Genomic DNA, 19,886 nt, shown 5'->3' on the forward strand with positions numbered 1-19,886 from the left:
CAACTTAATTTGAAGAGGAATGCATATCGCTTCGAGGTGCTTTCTCTGCAATCATGATGTAGAAACTATATGCCACGTATTTCTTAGATACATATACATTTTACTTTTCTATTATTGGATAAAGCGATTGTTTGACATGAATATTGACAGAACTAGTTACAAAAGCTTATTCAAGTTTGTTGGTAGAAGTTGGAGCTCTCAAATTCATAATTTGATCATAACTCTCATCATAATAATTCTTTGGAAAACTTAGCACACAAGAAATGATATCAGGTTTCAAAATGGTAACATTGACTTTGATAAAAACAGTTTCATGTTAAACAATTGGTCTATATGACATCTACTTCTTTCAAGGGGCACATGTATTTTTCAATTCAATAGTTTACAATTATTAAATGCTTTGACTTCAAATGTCAACCTCATCTCGCGCATACAGTCATACAAGCTAATCAATGTTTTCCTAGTCATGGTTGAATTAAGTGCAACATGAATGAAACTTCAAGAGAAAATCTTGCAATATCAACTTGTGGTGATATATATATAATAATTTATGAACATTCTTGAAAGCTTTTTCAGTTAAAATTGAAATTTGCATAACCTTTCAAATTGAATTGCATGAAAATATGTTTGTTATAAAATATACTAACAAGAATAATTAGAGAAAGATTTGACTAAAATCTGACCTAATATTAACTATTGGTGCATTTTCTATTTTAAATATTATCTCTTAATATCTTAAAATTACATAGAAAAATATCTTACACACCATACAGTCCTTATATTGGCTGTTCTTATTTTTATTTATTTTTATTACTTTGTTAATAAAATTTGACATTTTCTAATCATTTAAGAGTGAAATTTTTTATTTTATTGGAATGAGTGTCATTGGTAGTTCAACTTTGTTAGTTAAATTTAGAATTTGATGATCACTCAAGATTGAAACTTTTAATTTTATTGAAGTGGGTGCCATGAAAACATTTAAAGAAGTTTAAATGACCTAGAAATTGATAAATAATTCGAAGAGTTAGCCACTTAGGATGCCACTACTTTCTTTTTAAAATTACAACTTGTATTTTCTAGCTATTTTCATTATACAGTTACCCTGTATATTCCAAAACAAAGCTACTAGAAAATCAAGCAAGGATTTAAATGATTTAAAGCTACCTGCAATAATCAATGAAAAATTAAAAGAACTCATGACAACATTTAACCAAAAGCATGTTAGATTTATGAATGAATCTGGACAAAAAAGGAAAGGAAAACAAGAATTTCCCTAAATATTCGATACTGTAACAAATAATCCTCACAATATTTTCACTTCCTATTTCAAAAACTAGTAGAATATTTGATGTAACATGCACAAAGCATATCTTAGCCTAACTTTAATTTATTACAAGGGATTTGACATGCATTCAATCTACGCATGATAAATGGTAACACTGATTAAATATAGAATAAATGCACAATCTATAATGTAGACATGCATATGAACTCTGCAAAAAGCACATGCAATTTAATATTTATGTCATATTTTTAATGCAATTGGGAGCTAATCATATTTAATTTATCTATGTAAGTATTATCATGTCAATAAAATTAACTAAAAATGAGGCGAAGATTAAAATACAAAAAAAAAAATTAATTAAAACGAAGGCTACCTCTTATTTTCTTTTAATTTTTGTGGTGAAATCCTCTTATTTCTTGTGACCGTGACTTCTATAGTAAAAATATTGCTGAATTTTTTTTAATTAAGTATAGTTTTAAAATATAATAAAAGTGAGAATAGGGGGGAATATCTTAGATTTTGTCAAGCATAAATTTGACATACTAAAAATATCAAAGTTTAATTTATTGAAATTAAATCTCAATCTTGTAGATAATTTGAATCTATATTGATGAACAAGAATCAATCTTTTTGATTGGTTTCTTCTCTTGTTCTTCACTCGAGTGAATCAACCACGCCTTAGTTGTAAGATGATTTACGCTGCACAGAAATTTTAGAAGAAAGAAAGACGAATTGGGAAAGAAAAGAGAAATTAGGATTTTGGGAGAAAAGGGGAAGAAGAATTATGCTCTCTCTCTCTCTCTCTCTCTCTCTCTCTCTCTCTCTCTCTCTCTCTCACTCGAGTGAATCAACCACGCCTTAGTTGTAAGATGATTTACGCTGCACAGAAATTTTAGAAGAAAGAAAGACGAATTGGGAAAGAAAAGAGAAATTAGGATTTTGGGAGAAAAGGGGAAGAAGAATTATGCTCTCTCTCTCTCTCTCTCTCTCTCTCTCTCTCTCTCTGCATTCAAAACCGAAAAAGCTATTATTCAATTTTTCACCACTACTTTACAAATGATAGGGTAGCTCCCTATTTATAACTGAGATTGCGTACACCAAGCAATCTCTAACTAACTAACTAACTCGTCTAAAACGTACAAACAACATGCTGAGTTTAAATTCAGCTTCGACATTTCGACAACTTCCTTCGACACACAAGGATTTCGACAACAACATACTCTGTTGAATTACTTGCTTTGACCTAATGAATTACACTTTTAACACACCACCTAATTCATTTTGTCTAAGCTATCTACATTCATCATAATTCTCAATTCCTTGAACAATTCGACCTGCACACCCTTCGTCATGATGTATGAAATATGACTCTCAGTTCTGAAGTGTTCAAAGTTCAACTTTCCATTTGCTACTCTCTCTCGAAGATAATGAAACCTCATTTTGATGTGTTTGCTTCTTCCATGTGCTATCAAATTCTTCGCCAGATTGATAGAAGACATGTTGTCGATCTTCATGGTAATAGATCCATGATTCTTCGTTGGTCTTCGACCAAATTCACTATCCACATTGCTTGACACACACAAAGAGAAGCAACTATGTACTCTGCTTCACACGAAGGCAATGCTACTACTGGTTCTTTTCTTAAGCTCCAAGCAACCGGTGCACCACCTAGCATAAACACATAACCAGTTGTGGATTTTCTATCCTTAGCATCACTACACCAACTTGAGTCGGTGTAATCCACCAGCTTGCATTCTTTTCCTTCATTAGCTGCAGGAAAAAAAATGACATAGTCGAGAGTACCTTTGAGATACCTTAGTATCCTATTCGTAGCTGTGAGATAAGATACCTTAGGGTTCTGCATGAATCTACTCACCATACCTACATTGTATGCTAGATCAGGCCTAGTGTGACAAAGGTATATTAATGATCCAATGATTCTTCTGTAATGTGTTGGGTCAACATTATCTTCATCTGAGTCTTTCGACAATTGCAGTCTTGGTTCACCAGGTGTCCAGGTTGCACTGCAGTCTTCCATCTCCATTTTTTGAGTATTTCACTTGCATATATTCTTTGATGCATCATCAGGACTCTACTACTCTTGTAGAAATTGATACCAAGGAAGTATGAAATATTGCCCAGATTTGACATTTTGAACTGCTTGCAAAGATCACCTTTGAAGTCTTTGATCTCTTTCTTGCAGCTACCTGTTATTAACAAGTCATCAACATAGAGACACAATATAAGCAACTCACTTTTTCTTCTTCTAACATATCCTTCATGCTCAATTATGCACTTCTCAAATTTCTTCTCTCTTAGGAAACTACCTATATTCTTATTCCAATCTCTTGGACCTTGTTTGAGTCCATACAGGGCTTTATGCAACCTGCATGCCTTGCTTTCTTGGCATTGTTTCATAAACCCATCTGGTTGTGCAACATAAACTTCTTCATCTAATAGGCCATTTAGAAATGTACATTTCATATTCATCTGACACATATTCCAGTTGTTCATGTATGCTGGACCAACAACCAATCTAATTGTTTCAATTCTAGCAACTAGTGCAAAAACTTTGTCAAAGTCAATTTCTTCTTTTCGAAGAAATCCTTTCGCCACAAGTTTTGCTTTGTGTCGAATTACTTCTCCTCCAGGATTCAGCTTCACCTTGTATCTTTACATCTATTGCCTTCTTGCCTTGTGGCAATTCAACTAGTGACCGAGTGTTGTTAACTTCAATGGACTTCAATTCCTCATTCATTGCTTGCATCCATTTTGAGTCCTTCAATGCCTTAATTACATTGATTGGCTCGACATCCACTTCATTATTTACATCATCAACTGATGTAATCGCATATTCCTTCAACCTTGCAGCCACGTTTCTTGTTCTTTGAGGTGTACTTGTGTCTGCTTGACCCCTGACTTCTTGTCGAACTTCTCTTTTGACCTCACTAGCTAGTTCTTCACATAAGATTCTTACTGAATCCTTCTCGACATTTTCATTCCAGTCTTATTCCTTAAGATCATTTATGATCAGGTCCTCGCTGATCACAACTTACTTGTTCACTAGGTTAAATAGTTTCCACTAGTCGAATGATATCCTGTTAGAATCATTTGACTAGACTTGTAATCAAGTTTTCTCCTCCATTGATCAGGAACATGTCTATGTGCTATAGATCCAAATAACTTTATATGACTTAAGCTAGGCTTGACACCAAGCCAACATTCTTCTGGTGTGATTCCTTCGAGCTTCTTCGTCGAACATATGTTTAGGATGTATGTTGCAGCCGACATAGCTTCACCCCAAAAGTCTTTAGGTAAATGCTTTCCTTTTAACATACTTCTCACCATGTTCACGATGTTTATATTATTTCTTTGTGCACTTACATTTTGCTGTGGAGTGTAGGGTGGCACCATCTTATGCACAATCCATTCTTTTTCACGCAATGCATCAAAATATTTCTACACATATTCTCCACCACCATCAGTCATCAGAGTCTTGAGCTTTCGACTACTTTGTCTCTTAGCCATAGATTTAAACTTGGAAAATACCTCGATAACTTCACTTTTCTTCTTGATCAGGTAAGTCCATAATTTTCGAATGAAATCATGTATTAATGTGACAAAGTATCTATTACCTCCAGACAATCTACCTGGATAGGACCACAAACATCAGAATATGTGACCTCAAGAATTTCCTTAGACTTGCTTCTTGCATCTTTGCAAAAGCTATTCTGGTGTTGTTTTGCCTGCACACATTCTTCACACACTTCACTTAGAATGTCAGTTTCTGGTAATCCTAAAACTATATTTCCTCTTTTCAAATTTTTGATGTCATTGAAGTTGAGATGACTAAGTTTGTAGTGCCATAATCATTCATCTCTGCTAGTTGTAGTTACCAGACACTTGTGCTCCATCACGTTAAGTTCAATATTGAAGGTTCTGTTATGAGACAAAGGTGCCTTAATTATTAATCTACCACTTGAGTCTAGAACTCTCATCATCTTATCTTCAATCGATACTTCGTAATTTCTCTCGATCAATTATCCTAAGAAGAGCAAATTACTTTTCATGCCTGGTATATATAATACATTGGAAATTATAGACTTTTTGCCATCTTTCCTCATAATTAGAACATCACCTACATCTTCAGCAACTAGGGTGTTGTCATTTGAGAATTTCACCTTTTTCCTCATAGAGGGACTCATGCTGACAAACCAATATTTCGTACCAGTCATGTGTGATGAGCATTATGAGTCCAAGTACCATTGGTCTTTGAACTTTTCTTTATCTCTCGTTGTAACCATAAAAAATATTTCTTCTTCTTCATGTTTTGCAAGCCTTGCATCATTTTCTTGATTCTTTTATTTTTAAAGACAATCACTTGAATAGTGACCATACTTCAGATAATTGTAACACTGAATGTGACTCTTGTCAGGTTTTCTTCCACCACCTTTTTGTCTACCTGCAGCACCACCTCTATAGTTGCTCTGGTTTGAAGATATCATATAGTTCGACGAGTTTCGACTGATGTACTATACTAGGAGGAACTATAAAGGCTATAACTTGATTATAAACTTCTTCAACCTTTCAAAGGTTTAGTGGTGGGATTTTCAAGTGAGTAGGTACAAGTTCGTGGTTATATTTCCATAAAAACTATGTTCCAAAAAGGAGAAAATGCCTGAACGATCAAAGTTAGATATCTTGTAATAAATGCACCATCCCCATACACCATCATCATTTGGAGTCCTACATTCAATTCACTAGAGGGAATCGTATCCACCTTTTACGTGACCATGAATTATCCTATATTTATATGAAAACTACTATTTAAATTTTTGTGGGACTCAAAGCATGCTGAAAATTCAAACAACAAGTATCTTTTACATGATTTTACTGGATCATGAGTAAAAATAAATTCAATATATGTTAGATAGAGAGAAATATTTATATGAAAACTACTATTTAAATTTTCGTGGGGTTCAAAGCGTGCTGAAAATTCAAACAAGTATCTTTTACCTGATTTTACCGGATCATGAATAAAAATCATTTCAATATATGTTAGGAAGAGATAGAGATGGAGAGGGAGAGAGGTAGAGGGAGAGATAGGGGGAGAGAGGGATAGAGAGATGTAGATCTATGTGATTGAAGGTATGAAGCTGATAATCCTACTAACAACCTTGTTAAGTGTTTTAATGATGACAACACCAATGATTGTTAAAGTCTATAGTAATAACATTCCATCTCTCTCATGATGGTGATTAACCTGAAGAAATCTCAAGCAGCATCAAGTAGGAGACTCAATGTTACATTAAAGCGACTATATGATTAATGTATATGGAAAAGGAACTTGAAAGCCTCAAAAAGAGAGGAAGTGTGAAAGTTTACTTGGTCGTATATTTCTAAGTGACTAGCGCCTTGTGAAAGTAGGACAGTAACTCCTAAGATACTAAGGCAACTCAAAGAAACACTTAAAAGATCTTTTGAGACTTATTTTTAACTGGCAAATCACCTAAAAATGTTTTAAAGCCTTAGCCAATTAATAATGAAATTATAAGCTTCATTAAAATAAACTATTGAACTATCTAATCGATCAGATTCTAAAGCTAATCAATTAGATAAATAAAAATTGATTATATAATCGATTATGATAATGTCTTAATGATTAGTAGAGACTCTTTATCCAAAATTTCCAAAATATGCATAAATAATCAATTATTTGAGGTATCTAATCGATTAGGCTTAGAACCTAATCAATTATATGAGTTAATTGGCCCATGAATTATTTCATTTTTTATCCATTTTTTCTCCTATATAAAGAAGGCGCCTCTCATCTTTCTTTCACACCAAAAATTTGAATTAATCTAATTCTTTGGAATTTCTCTCTCTAAATGTTTTATTTCATCGAAGTTACCTTAGTGTCTTGAGAGTGAATAGTGCTTGTGAGAAAGAATTTTAGCTGGCTTCATACCATTGTTATTACTATCAATAGTGCAATATTCTTGAGAAATTGAGTTTGGTTCTTGAGATTAACCAATATTAATATATCTATTTGATTCTAGAATTACCCTGGAAAAGTTATGCTTTGTTATTCAAATTAGCCTGGAAAATCTCTAACTGGTCCGTTAGCTCAATATATGTGAAAGCTTTATTTTGGTTAGGGACAACTTCAAACTTAATTAATGAAAATACAAGTAAATAATAACTTTTTAAATAGCAGATAATTGAGAACAATCCAACAACCAAAATGAAAAACATTAGACGATATTACTAAAGCTTTGGCCTATAACAACATAGATGTCAGCTTTCCCTTCAAGCGTTGTTACTTCATCGACGTCTTTATAACCTGGCGTACAACATCCCCGTCTCAGAACTGTAGTGACATACTAGCTTATCTCCCACCTTGAGATTTTTATCCTTTGCATATTCGTACCAGCCATATCCAACATACATCTGCACGTAGTCTCTCTCTCTCTCTCTCTCTCTCTCTCTATATATATATATATATATATATATATATATATATATATTCATGATTTCACATTCTATTGGAAAATGATGCATGAACAATGGATATTAGTTAACAATAACATCCTAATACATGTTCACATAAAAAAGCATTCATCATGTTGATTGTTTTTTAACATGAAAACTTAAATAATTATAAGTACTTGATTTCCCCTCTTCCGTGTCTTGTTGATCACTTTCTCCCAAAATATATCTTTGGCAAGCCTTCCAACATTGTTATTCTCCTGAGAAGTTTGTCCATCTTTCTACTCCATTTTGACTTCCTTGGTTGTTTCATCAATTTTACCTCCTATAACTTGATTCACCTAATCAACATCAACATTGTTGGGTCATATTAATCTCAGGGAACATTTCTTCAGCTTGAACATTGTTGGTAGGTTGTTTCTCTTATTTCACCACTTTGCCAATGATTTTGTTAATTTCATCTGTGTTGACAGATAAAAACCTGTGTGAAAATAACAAGTAACACTACAATAATACCAGTTCAACAATTTTCATGCAACCTAAAACCAAACGAAAAAAACAATTGACAATCATTTATGTATTTTACCCGTTAGAAGTAGAAGAAGACATGTTGAAAGAGCTTCAATATTTCACAATGGGTCGCAGAAGTTGTTAGAGTGCAAGATGTTTCTTGGCTATGCAATGATTCACCTTGATATATATATATATATATATATATATATATATATATATATATATATGACTTCTTATACATAAAGAAATTAAACATGCATATGTTGCTTCTCAAAATCGTTAAAATGATGGGGTTGACGTGATGTTACTGTGAGAATAACACAGTGAATTTTGAGACCATCACTAAGACATGGTCACCAAAAACGTATCAACCCTATGATGTGCATACTGTAATTATTGTTGTTTGAAGATACCAACTTCTTTAAGTTTCCAAAGATGAAATGATTTCATTGAAACAATTAAGGGATTCACTTTATTATTGTTTCTATCTATATACTTATTATTTATTATGAGCTTTTAGTTTAATAAAGCTATTGCATAGCTTTATTAAATTGTTTTATCAGGCATCTATAATAAAATCTATAATAAAGCTTTTTATTGGTAGCAAGTATAGTCATATATGAAGCATATGTAAATGTAACCCCTAATTGATCAAACATAAACAAAATCAGGAACAAACAAAACAATATAACACAGACAATAACATGACTGTCATTACAACTTTGAATTAGAAGTTGCAAATTAAGTTCATGAATTCAAGTTTCTATTAATCATAATAGATTTACACAGTGCAGTGATTGGAGTTCCATAACAAAATGGAATCACATTCTTCTGAAAGGAAAAAAGTTACAGCTTTGGCACGACACAAAAGGAAGCAAATTATTAAATAAAAAAGATCTAAAAAGCACATAGTTGACGACAACAAAATCACCAACAATGATGGTTTTGAAAGGTACTATGCTCCATCCAGAGTTCATGTCAGAACACCACTATCTAATATAACTTCTGCAATGCTTAATGAAAGAAATCAAAATTCCCATACACAACCAATTAGATCAGTTATTTAACTAAACAAATATTGAATGTTGGTGTTATTCAATCTATCTCGGTCAATATCTTTAATCATTTTAGTAATGAGAATGAACATTATGCTTCTTCATCAACGATTAATATCATAACACCCAACTCTACATCAGGCAGCTCCAAATCAACCATTACTCTTGATGATTTGTCCATAAAATAAGTTGTTGTGTCGGCACGGTAGAGAAGGAAAAGAATTATGCAAGAGAAGATGTCAGAGACATACATACTTGGTGACAATATTATCAACAACAATGGAAGTAATTTAATGTTCAATTCTCCATCCAATTTCCATATGCAAACACTGCTAATTGACATAACTTCCTTATGGTTTAATACAAGAAACAATAACTTTCATACACGGCCAAGTGGATATGTTCTTTCATCTAAAAAACAATTGAATGTTGGTGTTATTAAATCTATGGCTGCCAATCTATTCAATAATTTTGCAAATCAGGATCATGGTAGTGCCTCTTTATCAATACGCAATTTACCTACTACTCCAAATGGAAACATTAAGAATGATGAATCATGTGAAGATTCAATAGATGAATCACTCAGTGATAGTTTATGTTAGTTCCTAAATGAAAATTCAAACTATGACACAAGTTCAAGTTTTGATGATGAAGAGGACTATGATCCCAATTCTACACCACTGAATTGTGCCAATGCATGTATGTATTGTTATAATAGATTTCAATTTTTCATTATATATGATTTACATCTCAAAAGGACTTGCATCCAAAGCGGTTTCACTTTATTGCACCTATTTTATAATGTTGTTGTTAGTTATGATTATATTATTTACTATGATGCTATGTCTCAAATTTGTTTTATTTAAATAGGTTATTCAGATGTCGGTGATCCTACTATTGAATGCATACAATGTGGAGCACTTTTGTGGTATCAAGTAAAGACTGACATAAGTGGAAATGGTAAAGTTGTGTTGCCAATTTTAAAAACACCACCATTGTTGCTGAAGCATCTTTTGTTTGATAACCATGATGTAGAATGTTGAAATTATTAGAAGTATTGCATATTGTACAACATTATGTTTGCTTTTACATCTCCGGAATGAAGATTGAAAATATATTTAAAATGGGAAGAGGACCACCTAACATAAGAATACATGGACATTTTTTCCATAGAAAGCATGCTACCTTTGCCTGGACAATCACCAAAGTTTGCTCAGCTATACATTTACGATACTGACAATGAGATTCAACATAGAATTGAAGGAATATGATAATCATTCGGATATAATTATTGTTCCTTATTCAGTATTTCATATTATTACATGTTCGTATGTTTCAACATATGCATACTAACTGTTTTATTATATATTGCAATAACAACCCCAATATTATTCCAGAAATTGTTACCAGATTGAAACTTATGCTAGATGAGTTCAACAAACATGCTAAGTATTTTAGAATGGCAGCAGATAGACTAAAGGATTATCCTATACCTGATCTTAAATTGAAGTTAATATCTGATAGATCAATAGATGGAAGAATTTATAAGCAACCGACTATCACTACACCAAACAAGACCTTAGACAACGCTTTTTTTGGCTTTAGACAGCGCTTTAAAGCGCTGTCTATTCCAGCGCTGTTGTAGGTAAAGACAACGCTTTTTTTTAAAGGGAAAGCGCTGCTAAAGGTCCCCCTAAGCCAGCGCTTTTAGTTTAAAAGCGCTGCTAAAGGCCCCACTAAGCCAGCACTTTTAGTTTAAAAGCGCTGCTAAAGGCCCACCCAAGCCAGCACTTTTAGTTTAAAAGCGCTGCTAAAGGCCCACCTACGGCAGCGCTTTTAGTAAACCAAAAATTAAAAAAAACTACTTTAGGCAGCTCTTTTAGTGTAAAGCGCTATCTAAGCTATATAATTTTTTTTATATATTTTACTAAAAATAGCGCTGTTTGAATTATATATTTTATATGCACCTGTTTTTTACACAAAATAATAATAATAATAATAATAATAATAATAACAACAATAATAATAATCATAATCATAATGATAATAATAATCATAATAATAATATCATTGTTTGGAAATATGATACAAATGAAAATTCAAAAGCACCTCAGTAAAAAAATTAATGATGAAATGATAACATACAATCACCAGTTAATCTATTTACATTCTTTGATAATATACAATCAACTGTTAACCTATTTACATTCTTCCTAACATAGTATATTCTACCGATGCAACACCGACTAACTTAGCGCCGAATGATAATGTTGTTCCGGGTGGAGACACAAATTTAACAACAGTTAGCACAATGTCAGGATGTTAGACTATTCTCATACCGTAAGCAAGCGCTTCATTATCGTCAAGTCCTCCGAAGAATATTCGAATCTCATACCAAAGCTTATAACCACAACTTGACAACCATCGGTTAACCTGCATAATTTAGTGCACATCAGTACAGGAGTGTTCAATCTGCCACAAACAGTTCAGGTATAAGATAAAATCAACTCAGGACAGCACCTCGGTAGAAAAATGAACGACAAAATGTCGGTAGCACCTCGGTAGCACCCCGGTATCAAGTGTTAGAAACATGAATCAAAGGCAAGTAAACAAATATTACTAGATGTTAGAAACATGAATCCTAAAGGTTAATCAATAATTAATTAAGAATTAATGACTGGGAACAAATATCTTAATAGCATGAATATGATTGTTAGTAATACACCAGTAGAATGGGATAAGTATCTAAACAAAACAATGGCACATTTAGTAAGGCTTATCCTAAACAAATCTCTCATGAAGGGACAACAATCACCTTGCCGTAGATTATATGTAGTTTAAAGCTCTATTTTTTTTTGTTTAAAGCCAAAGAAAGTGTGCATCAAGGGCTATCAAACTGGCACAACTAGACAAACTTACCAATATTTGGGTTGCAAAACTAGAATGCAAAAGACATGATCAGAAAAAGTACTTGAATGAAAGAATTTGACACAGTACCTACCTGCATAAGCTTAAAGATAACACTTGCCAGAATTAGTAGGTAACAAAAATATCAAGTATATTGCACATGTATCTTTTAATAAAGCAAACAGAAAAGATTTAAATTCTCTACTTTGATTTAGTTGAATGTACTCTTAACCAAACTTTAGGCCTGAAAGGACTACTACCTTTTATTAGATCATGCAGTTCCCTAAACTCTTCAAGAGCAAAAGTCACATTTGCATTGAAGTTTGATATCTGCAAAACAGAATATAGTTCACGTGGTTTTGCTGCCATAGTAATTCACAGTTTAGACTTTTGCCCTTCAACTTCTGCAAAATGAACTCTATCCAAGATTGTCCTTCACTGCAAAACTAACATGAGAAAGTACTTCTACAGATAAAACTCTAGACCAGTGGAACATTAACTCTAGATCAGTAATGAGAAGAATTATCAAGGAATGATAACACACTGCAGAAAAAGAGTTGTTAAGCTATATAAAAAAGTTCAACTCCCATCCAACCAACAAACAATATCAACCCATGAATACCATAAATATGAACAATACTTTGATAGCATAGGAAGCTCTATGCTGAATAATGATCAGAGCAATTCAACAATCCAACAAATTCATCTTTAAAAGTTACATCAGAATCAACCCCACTAGTTGATTAGAAAACCATGAAGGGTATCATCTTTAAAACCATGAAGGGTATTATTTACTCCAAGATTAAATGTGGTCATATGAAATCATATTTGATTAGAAAACCATGAAGGGTGTCATATCATCTAATCATGTTTTCATAAATATAACATATCTCAGACCTAGAAAAATCATCCTTTAAAAAAATACACGTTAACAATAAGTGCAATAGTGGCACCTTAAACATGTGGAATTGTATATTATGTAAAATTTCATCTCTAAGCTGAGATTCATGTGTCACTTCTAAATTTTCAACATCCAAAAAGTCAAACTGAAATAATGAGTTTGTCATGTAATTACTTGTTATTAGCATAGTAGAGAATAAGTGCTAAACAGAAATCAAAATCTACCATTTCATTATGTCTCTTTGTTCCAAAAGCAGCATCAGCCAATCTCCTCTTGATTGTCCACTGATCCTAACTCATCTCTTCCACCAGAGTCGAACATGGAAGTTGCTCCTTATATTCCAAACCTTTAACTCTTGGTTCCAATCTAAATATCTACAAAACAACAATAACAACAAATCAACACAACACATTAACAAATTTCTCTATACAATTCTTCACAAAAGTTACCTTATTAGCACCAAAACGTACAACCTTAAGTGTTTGAGCTTTCTTATAAAACACACCAAGTGTATACATCCCTCGTTGTCCCGTAGCCTCTCCGACATAACTCGTTCTGACGAATTCAACTGAGGAATCAACAGGGCTGGCAACAAGCTCAATCCTCTTAAACATAAACTGGTTTCGATAAACTTGGATACTGGCGGAAGTAGAAGATTGCTTAACCAATCAAATCTAGACGAAAAATAACCAACAAACGTCGGCATTTTCTCTGGATCCGAATGAACGACTTCAACCATAATAGGAACCGACTCACGAGTCGGTTTAGGAGGTGGTTCAGTATCCACTTTCTTCTTGTTTTGTGCTTTCTTATTGATAAGATCTACTATTCTCTCAAAATAGAGTCAACCATAAATATACAAATTCAACAACAACTAAACAAAAAGTAAATAATAGATTGCAGTATAAGAAATAAGGAGAAGAGATGGCGAAGTTACCACATAAATCTTGAATCCGTTGATGTCGCAATCACATGGATCAGCAACCGCTGCAGCCAACCGTGTCGGCCTCGAACACAACAACCAACGCCATACCGCAAGCCTTCATGGGCGCCATACACAGGACCCTTCGATCTGTCGCAAGCAACAACTCCAACCCACCGCACATACCATTCTTCGAGGCAACCGTGAACGCCACACTAGACGCCCGTGACAACTTCCTTCTCCGGCCATGTGCTCATCTTGCTAGGACCCTTAATGGTTTTTGTGTTTGCAAGGCAGTCAAGTGTTTTGGAACTCGATTTGGAAAATGGGTATAGAAGGCAGACGGCGGAGGGAGACGAGGATTTTAGTGAAAAATGAAAAAGCGCTAATGGGTTTAGGTGCCGACGATGGGGGTAACCAAGAGAAGAGCGTTGAACCAATTTTCGGAGACCTTGTGATGAGAGGAATTTAGGGCTTGTTATGAGAGGAACCAAGAGAAGAGCGTGTTAAAATTGAGAGGGGCAGCGGAGCACGGAGGTGAGAAACAATATTTTTTGGGTGTTTAGAGTTTTTTTCGCGAGGGAGAAGACGAAACAAATCTGAGAGAATACAGAAAGAATGAAAGAATCTATTTTTTAATTTTAATTTTAAACGACTTTAGGCAGCGCTTTCCTCATAAGCGCTGTCTAATGTGGCCTTGTACCAGCACTTTTGAAAAGCGCTTTCTAAAGCAGCCCCTTTACCAGCGCTTTTCCTAATTTTCGTTTACTATTTCCGTGTTTAATTTTGTATTTCACTTATAGCAGCGCTTTTGTATAAAAGCGCTGTCTAATGTGCGCTGTCTAAAATCCTTTTTGGCGTAGTGTATTTATGAGGTAGTTGCACTTATCGTTGGTGATGTTGATATAGGTTATAAAAGGGTATTCTTCTTGAAAGATATAGCGGAAGGCTGAAAAGAATAAGTGAGTTTCATCCAATTTATCTGGTGTATCAGTATCCACTTTTGTTTCCATACGGCGAAGATGGTTTTAGACTTGGTGTGCTTCACAGGGAAACAAATACAAAAAAATATATAAGAGGAATATGCTTACCATTAGAGAATGGCTTACTTTTAGGATTCAAACCAGACATAATGAAGTGTATACACTTTTGAGGTCAAGGAGGTTATTTCAACAATTTTTGGTTGATGGATTTACTATGATGGAGTCATAAAGACTGAATTATATCCACGAGCATTAGAAAAAGCTTAGAGTTTCTAAGCACTACAATTTAACTAGATTAGAACAGGAATCAAACACTCAAGGAGAAAACAAAGGAAAAAGAGTTGTTTTACCGTCAACTTATGTTGGAAGTCGGGTACATGGAACAACTCTATTTTGATGGATGGCAATTTGTAGCCAAATTGGGTTTCCAAACCTTTTTATCACATTTACTTGCAACCCAAACTTGTCTGAAATTCAAAGTTTGCTTATCAAAATTAACTTGCATCCTCAAAATTATCCATATATCATCTCAAGAGTATTCAAAATAAAATTTGACGAGTTGTTGTGTGGTTGAACAAAGAAGCATGTCTTAGGGAGAGTAGTTGCAAGTAAGTTATCTTAAGATCATTTGACTAAAGTTATCATTTTGTTTCTTTAAGCATTTTAAATGTTTAATAGGCAGCGTTTTATACTAAACTCGCTTATTTACAGATATCTACATAATTGAGTTCCAAAAGCAGGGTTTACCACATGCGCATATTATGCTATTCGTGCATTCGTTGAACAAGTATCAAACTATAGATGACATAAAAAATATCATTTCGACAGAGATACCAACTGAATAAGATGATAGGCAATTGTATCAGTTGGTCAAGACACATATGATTCATGGTCCATGTGGTTTAACAAACATGTCTTCACCTTGCATGGAAAATGGGAAGTGCTCTAAATTCTTTCCCAAAAAATATCAGCCTTAAACCATTGTTTATCAGGATGGATATCCTATTTACAGTAGAAGAGAAACTGGAAATACAATCATGAAAAATCACGTTGTTCTTGATAGCATATACGTTGTTCCTTATAATCCATATTTGTTGAAGAAATTTCAAGCACACATCAATATGGAGTGGTGTAATCAGAGTAGTTTTGTTAAGTACTTATTCAAGTATATTAACAAGGGGTATGATAGAATTACCATAGCTGCTGTCAAAACTGACACAGACGGAACCTCTGTTATCAGAAATGTTGATGAAATCAAGCAATATCTTGATTGTTAATATGTCTCATCAAGTGAAGTATATTGGAGAATTTTTCATTTCCTATTCATGTAAGGTCTCCTGCAACTAAAAGATTATATTTCCATCTTGAGGGCGACAATTCGGTTTACTATACTGATTATGAACTGATAGATGAAGTGCTTGACAAATCAAGTGTGAAAGAATCAATGTTTACTTCATGGATGAAAGCAAACAAGACATACACAGAAGCAAGAAATTTTACATACTCTAATTTTATTTCAAAGTTTGTTTATGATAAAAATATCGATGATGGAGACCACGTAAAAGAGACCATGTCATTTGCAGACTAATTTGGGTTGCTCGAAGTACTGGTGAGTTGTATTACTTGAGAATGATGCTAACAGTTGTCAAGGGATAAACATGCTATAAGGATATAAAATATGTGGATGGAAATGTTCATGATAGTTTTAGGGATGCATGCTTTGAAATGTGATTTCTTAATGATGACAAGGAGTATGTTGCAGCCATAAATGAAGCAAAGGATTGAGGTTCTAGACATTATTTGATAAAGTTATTTGTTACTATTCTACTATCCGGTATAATCAATAGACCACGCCATGTTTGAGAAAAAACTTGGAGGACGTTATCTGACGGTATTCTCTATCAACAAAGACGGGCAATAAATAGAAGAGGTACATGCCAATTGTTTAATTTTTTAAGTACATTAATATAAATTTTAATTGTCACCCATATGTGTTGCTATAAAAATTATATATCACCATTAAATTACATCTAAAACACGATATGTTGTTGTACCGCTATATAATCTTCTTGTTCCATATGTATGTATTAATAAAAGTTTCATGTTGTTGTATGTATTTCCATCTTGATGTCGTATGTATGTATCAATATAATTTTTCTTATGTATTTCCATTTTTATGTATATCACATTGACCTTCCAGCTGGAACATTATATGTTAAAATGGAAAGTCGTTTTTCTATATGTATGTATTAATAAAATTTTCCATCTTCCCATATGTATTCTTAAACTACAACTGCAGTGTATATAACAAGATAAATGTTGCAGGTTTATAATCGTTGCGGTTAATGTATCAATTAAATGTTGCAACTTCCATTAATGTTGTCCATATAAATGTAAACACAATGTCATTATATAAAGCTCTGATTGGTATATTATTGGCAGATATGCAGTTGACAGTCACTGAGATACAAAATTTGACACTCATTGAGATTGAGAATATGTTGCAATTAAATCAAAGAAGTTTGCATGAGTTTAAAGATATGCCTTATCCAAATTCATATGTCACAAGGCATATTGGAAATAGACTGATTTATGACGAACAAGACTACAATGCCGATACTGAAAGATGAAATTTCCACAAACTTTTGTGTGCCCTTACAGGTGATTATTTTTCTTTGTATTATAAATTTGTTATATGACATTGTTTTATTTAAAATGACAATTCTTACATTATAATTGATAGATGAACAACATTCAATCTTTGATAAAATCATCGAAGCTGTCAACAAACAAAGAGGAGGGGTGTTTTTTTTACATGGTTATGGAGGGACCAATAAAACTTTCATGCGGAGAATACTATCAAATGCACTTCGTTCACACAAAAAAATAATTCTTAATTTTGCTTCAAGTGGCATAGCTTAGTTATTATTTCCAGGGGGAAGAACTGTCCACTCAAAGTTCAAAATACGTAAGCCAACACTTGACAACTCTACTTGCAATATTGACAAAGACAGTGAACGTTCACGGTTATTTGAAGTAACTGATGTAATAATATGGGATGAAGTTCATATGTCTCATAAGAATTTCTTTGAGGCATTGGATAAAACCCTTAAAGATGTCACGAGCCAAAAGGGTCTTGTGAATAGAATTTTTGGTGGGAAAGTTGTTTTTGAAGGAGATTTCAGACAGATTCTTCCAGTTGTTCCAAGAGCATAGCATTCTTATATTGTCCATTCATCAATTAGTTCATTGTATGTATGCGATTATTTTCAAGTTTTAAAACTAACAAAAAAAATATTAGACTTCAGCAGGGAACAAATAATACAAGTTCTAATGTACTAGATGAATTCTCAAAATGGACTTTAAATGTTGGGGATGGTAAGATTTATGAGTCAAATGATGGTTTGGTTGATATAGAAGTTTCCCAAGAGCTATTAATATCAAATTTTGATGATCCTATAAATTTTATTATTGATAGCATGTATCCCAGTTTGTTGGAAAAATTCTAAGATGTTGCATTCTTACAAGGAAAAGAAATTCTTGCTTCAACCATTGAAGTTGTGGACGAAATCAATCATTATGTATTGGACTTGATATCAGGTAAAAATTCGTTAACTTTAGTCTATTTATACGTACAACAATAGGTTCTATTAAATACTTTTAATAATGTCTTAATGTTTTGATTTTAAACCATTTTTTAGGAGAAGAGAAAGAGTATCTGAGTTTCAATTCAATTGATAGAACTGATACAAGTTATAGTGAAGCGTATGAAGTGCTAACAACAAAATTTCTTACTAAATTGAGAACATCAGGTCTACCTAATCATATGATCTAATTGAAGGTTGATACCCCCATTATGCTAATGAAAAATTTGGACCAAACTGATGGATTGTGCAATGGAACAAGATTAGCAAATCACGTCATTAAGGCAAAAGTTATGTCTGGAAAGAACATAGGTAACATTTTTTTACATTTTCCGAATATCTATGTCACCTTCTGAGTCACCGTGACCATTTAAGTTGATTAGGAGACATTTTCCAATCATTGTCTGACAATTAATAAATCCCAAGGTCAATCACTTGATAGTGTGGAATTGTATTTGCCCACTACTATTTTTAGTCATGGTCAATTGTATGTTGCAATTTCAAGAGTAAAGACCAAAAGTGGTCTGAAAATCTTAATACATGACAAGGAGAATGCACCGTGTTCGACTATTACAAATGTTGTATAAAAGGAGGTTTTCCAATCACATTGTTAGTTGGTATTCTTTTTTACCTTATCTTTTGTGATCTAAATTAAATATCCATTCTTACTTTATATATGTACATGCCACAAAATTTATTAGGTTTATTTTTTTTTTTCAATTTCAAATAATCAATATATAATATGATATATTTCTTCATGCAGTTGTATGATGCAGTTCGTTGTTATTGGCCGGTTGATGCAATGATGAAGTTCAATGATGTATGGTTTACATGAAAGATAATTTTGAAGAAGTTACATGTGGCCCTATAAAGTTGATAAGCATGTTATATTATTAGTGGCAGCCATTGTTACCTCTGTTGTTTAATATACAATTTGGAAAAAATGTTTAACATAAAATATTTAACATTGGTTTAATTATATTACCTTATATATATATATATATATATATATATATATATATATATATATATATATATATATATATATATATATATATATATATATATATATATATATATATATATATATATATATATATATATATATATATATATATATATAAAGTTATAAAATTATAAATATTTTTTATCTAAAAATATTATAAATGTTAAAATTTTAGAACTTG

At 32.8% G+C, this 19,886-nt stretch overlaps 1 protein-coding gene and 1 long non-coding RNA gene across 2 annotated transcripts; both read right to left on the reverse strand.

Moving 5' to 3' along the window:
* Window positions 1-2,795: 2,795 nt before the first annotated feature.
* On the reverse strand, window positions 2,796-3,329 carry LOC131628231 (secreted RxLR effector protein 161-like). The gene has a single exon (XM_058899095.1). The coding sequence runs from the start codon at window positions 3,327-3,329 to the stop codon at window positions 2,796-2,798; it is 534 nt and encodes a 177-aa protein (XP_058755078.1).
* Window positions 3,330-11,452: 8,123 nt separating this feature from the next.
* LOC131628218 (uncharacterized) lies at window positions 11,453-14,641 on the reverse strand. Its single transcript, XR_009291699.1, has 3 exons — window positions 13,600-14,641; window positions 11,863-13,524; window positions 11,453-11,775 (listed from the first exon to the last, which is right to left on the reverse strand). It is a non-coding gene; the product is annotated as an uncharacterized LOC131628218 (long non-coding RNA).
* Between the last annotated feature and the right edge of the window lie 5,245 nt (window positions 14,642-19,886).

The sequence above is a fragment of the Vicia villosa genome, unplaced genomic scaffold, assembly GCF_029867415.1.
Source record: "Vicia villosa cultivar HV-30 ecotype Madison, WI unplaced genomic scaffold, Vvil1.0 ctg.000434F_1_1, whole genome shotgun sequence".
In the NCBI taxonomy this organism is placed as follows: Eukaryota; Viridiplantae; Streptophyta; class Magnoliopsida; order Fabales; family Fabaceae; genus Vicia; species Vicia villosa.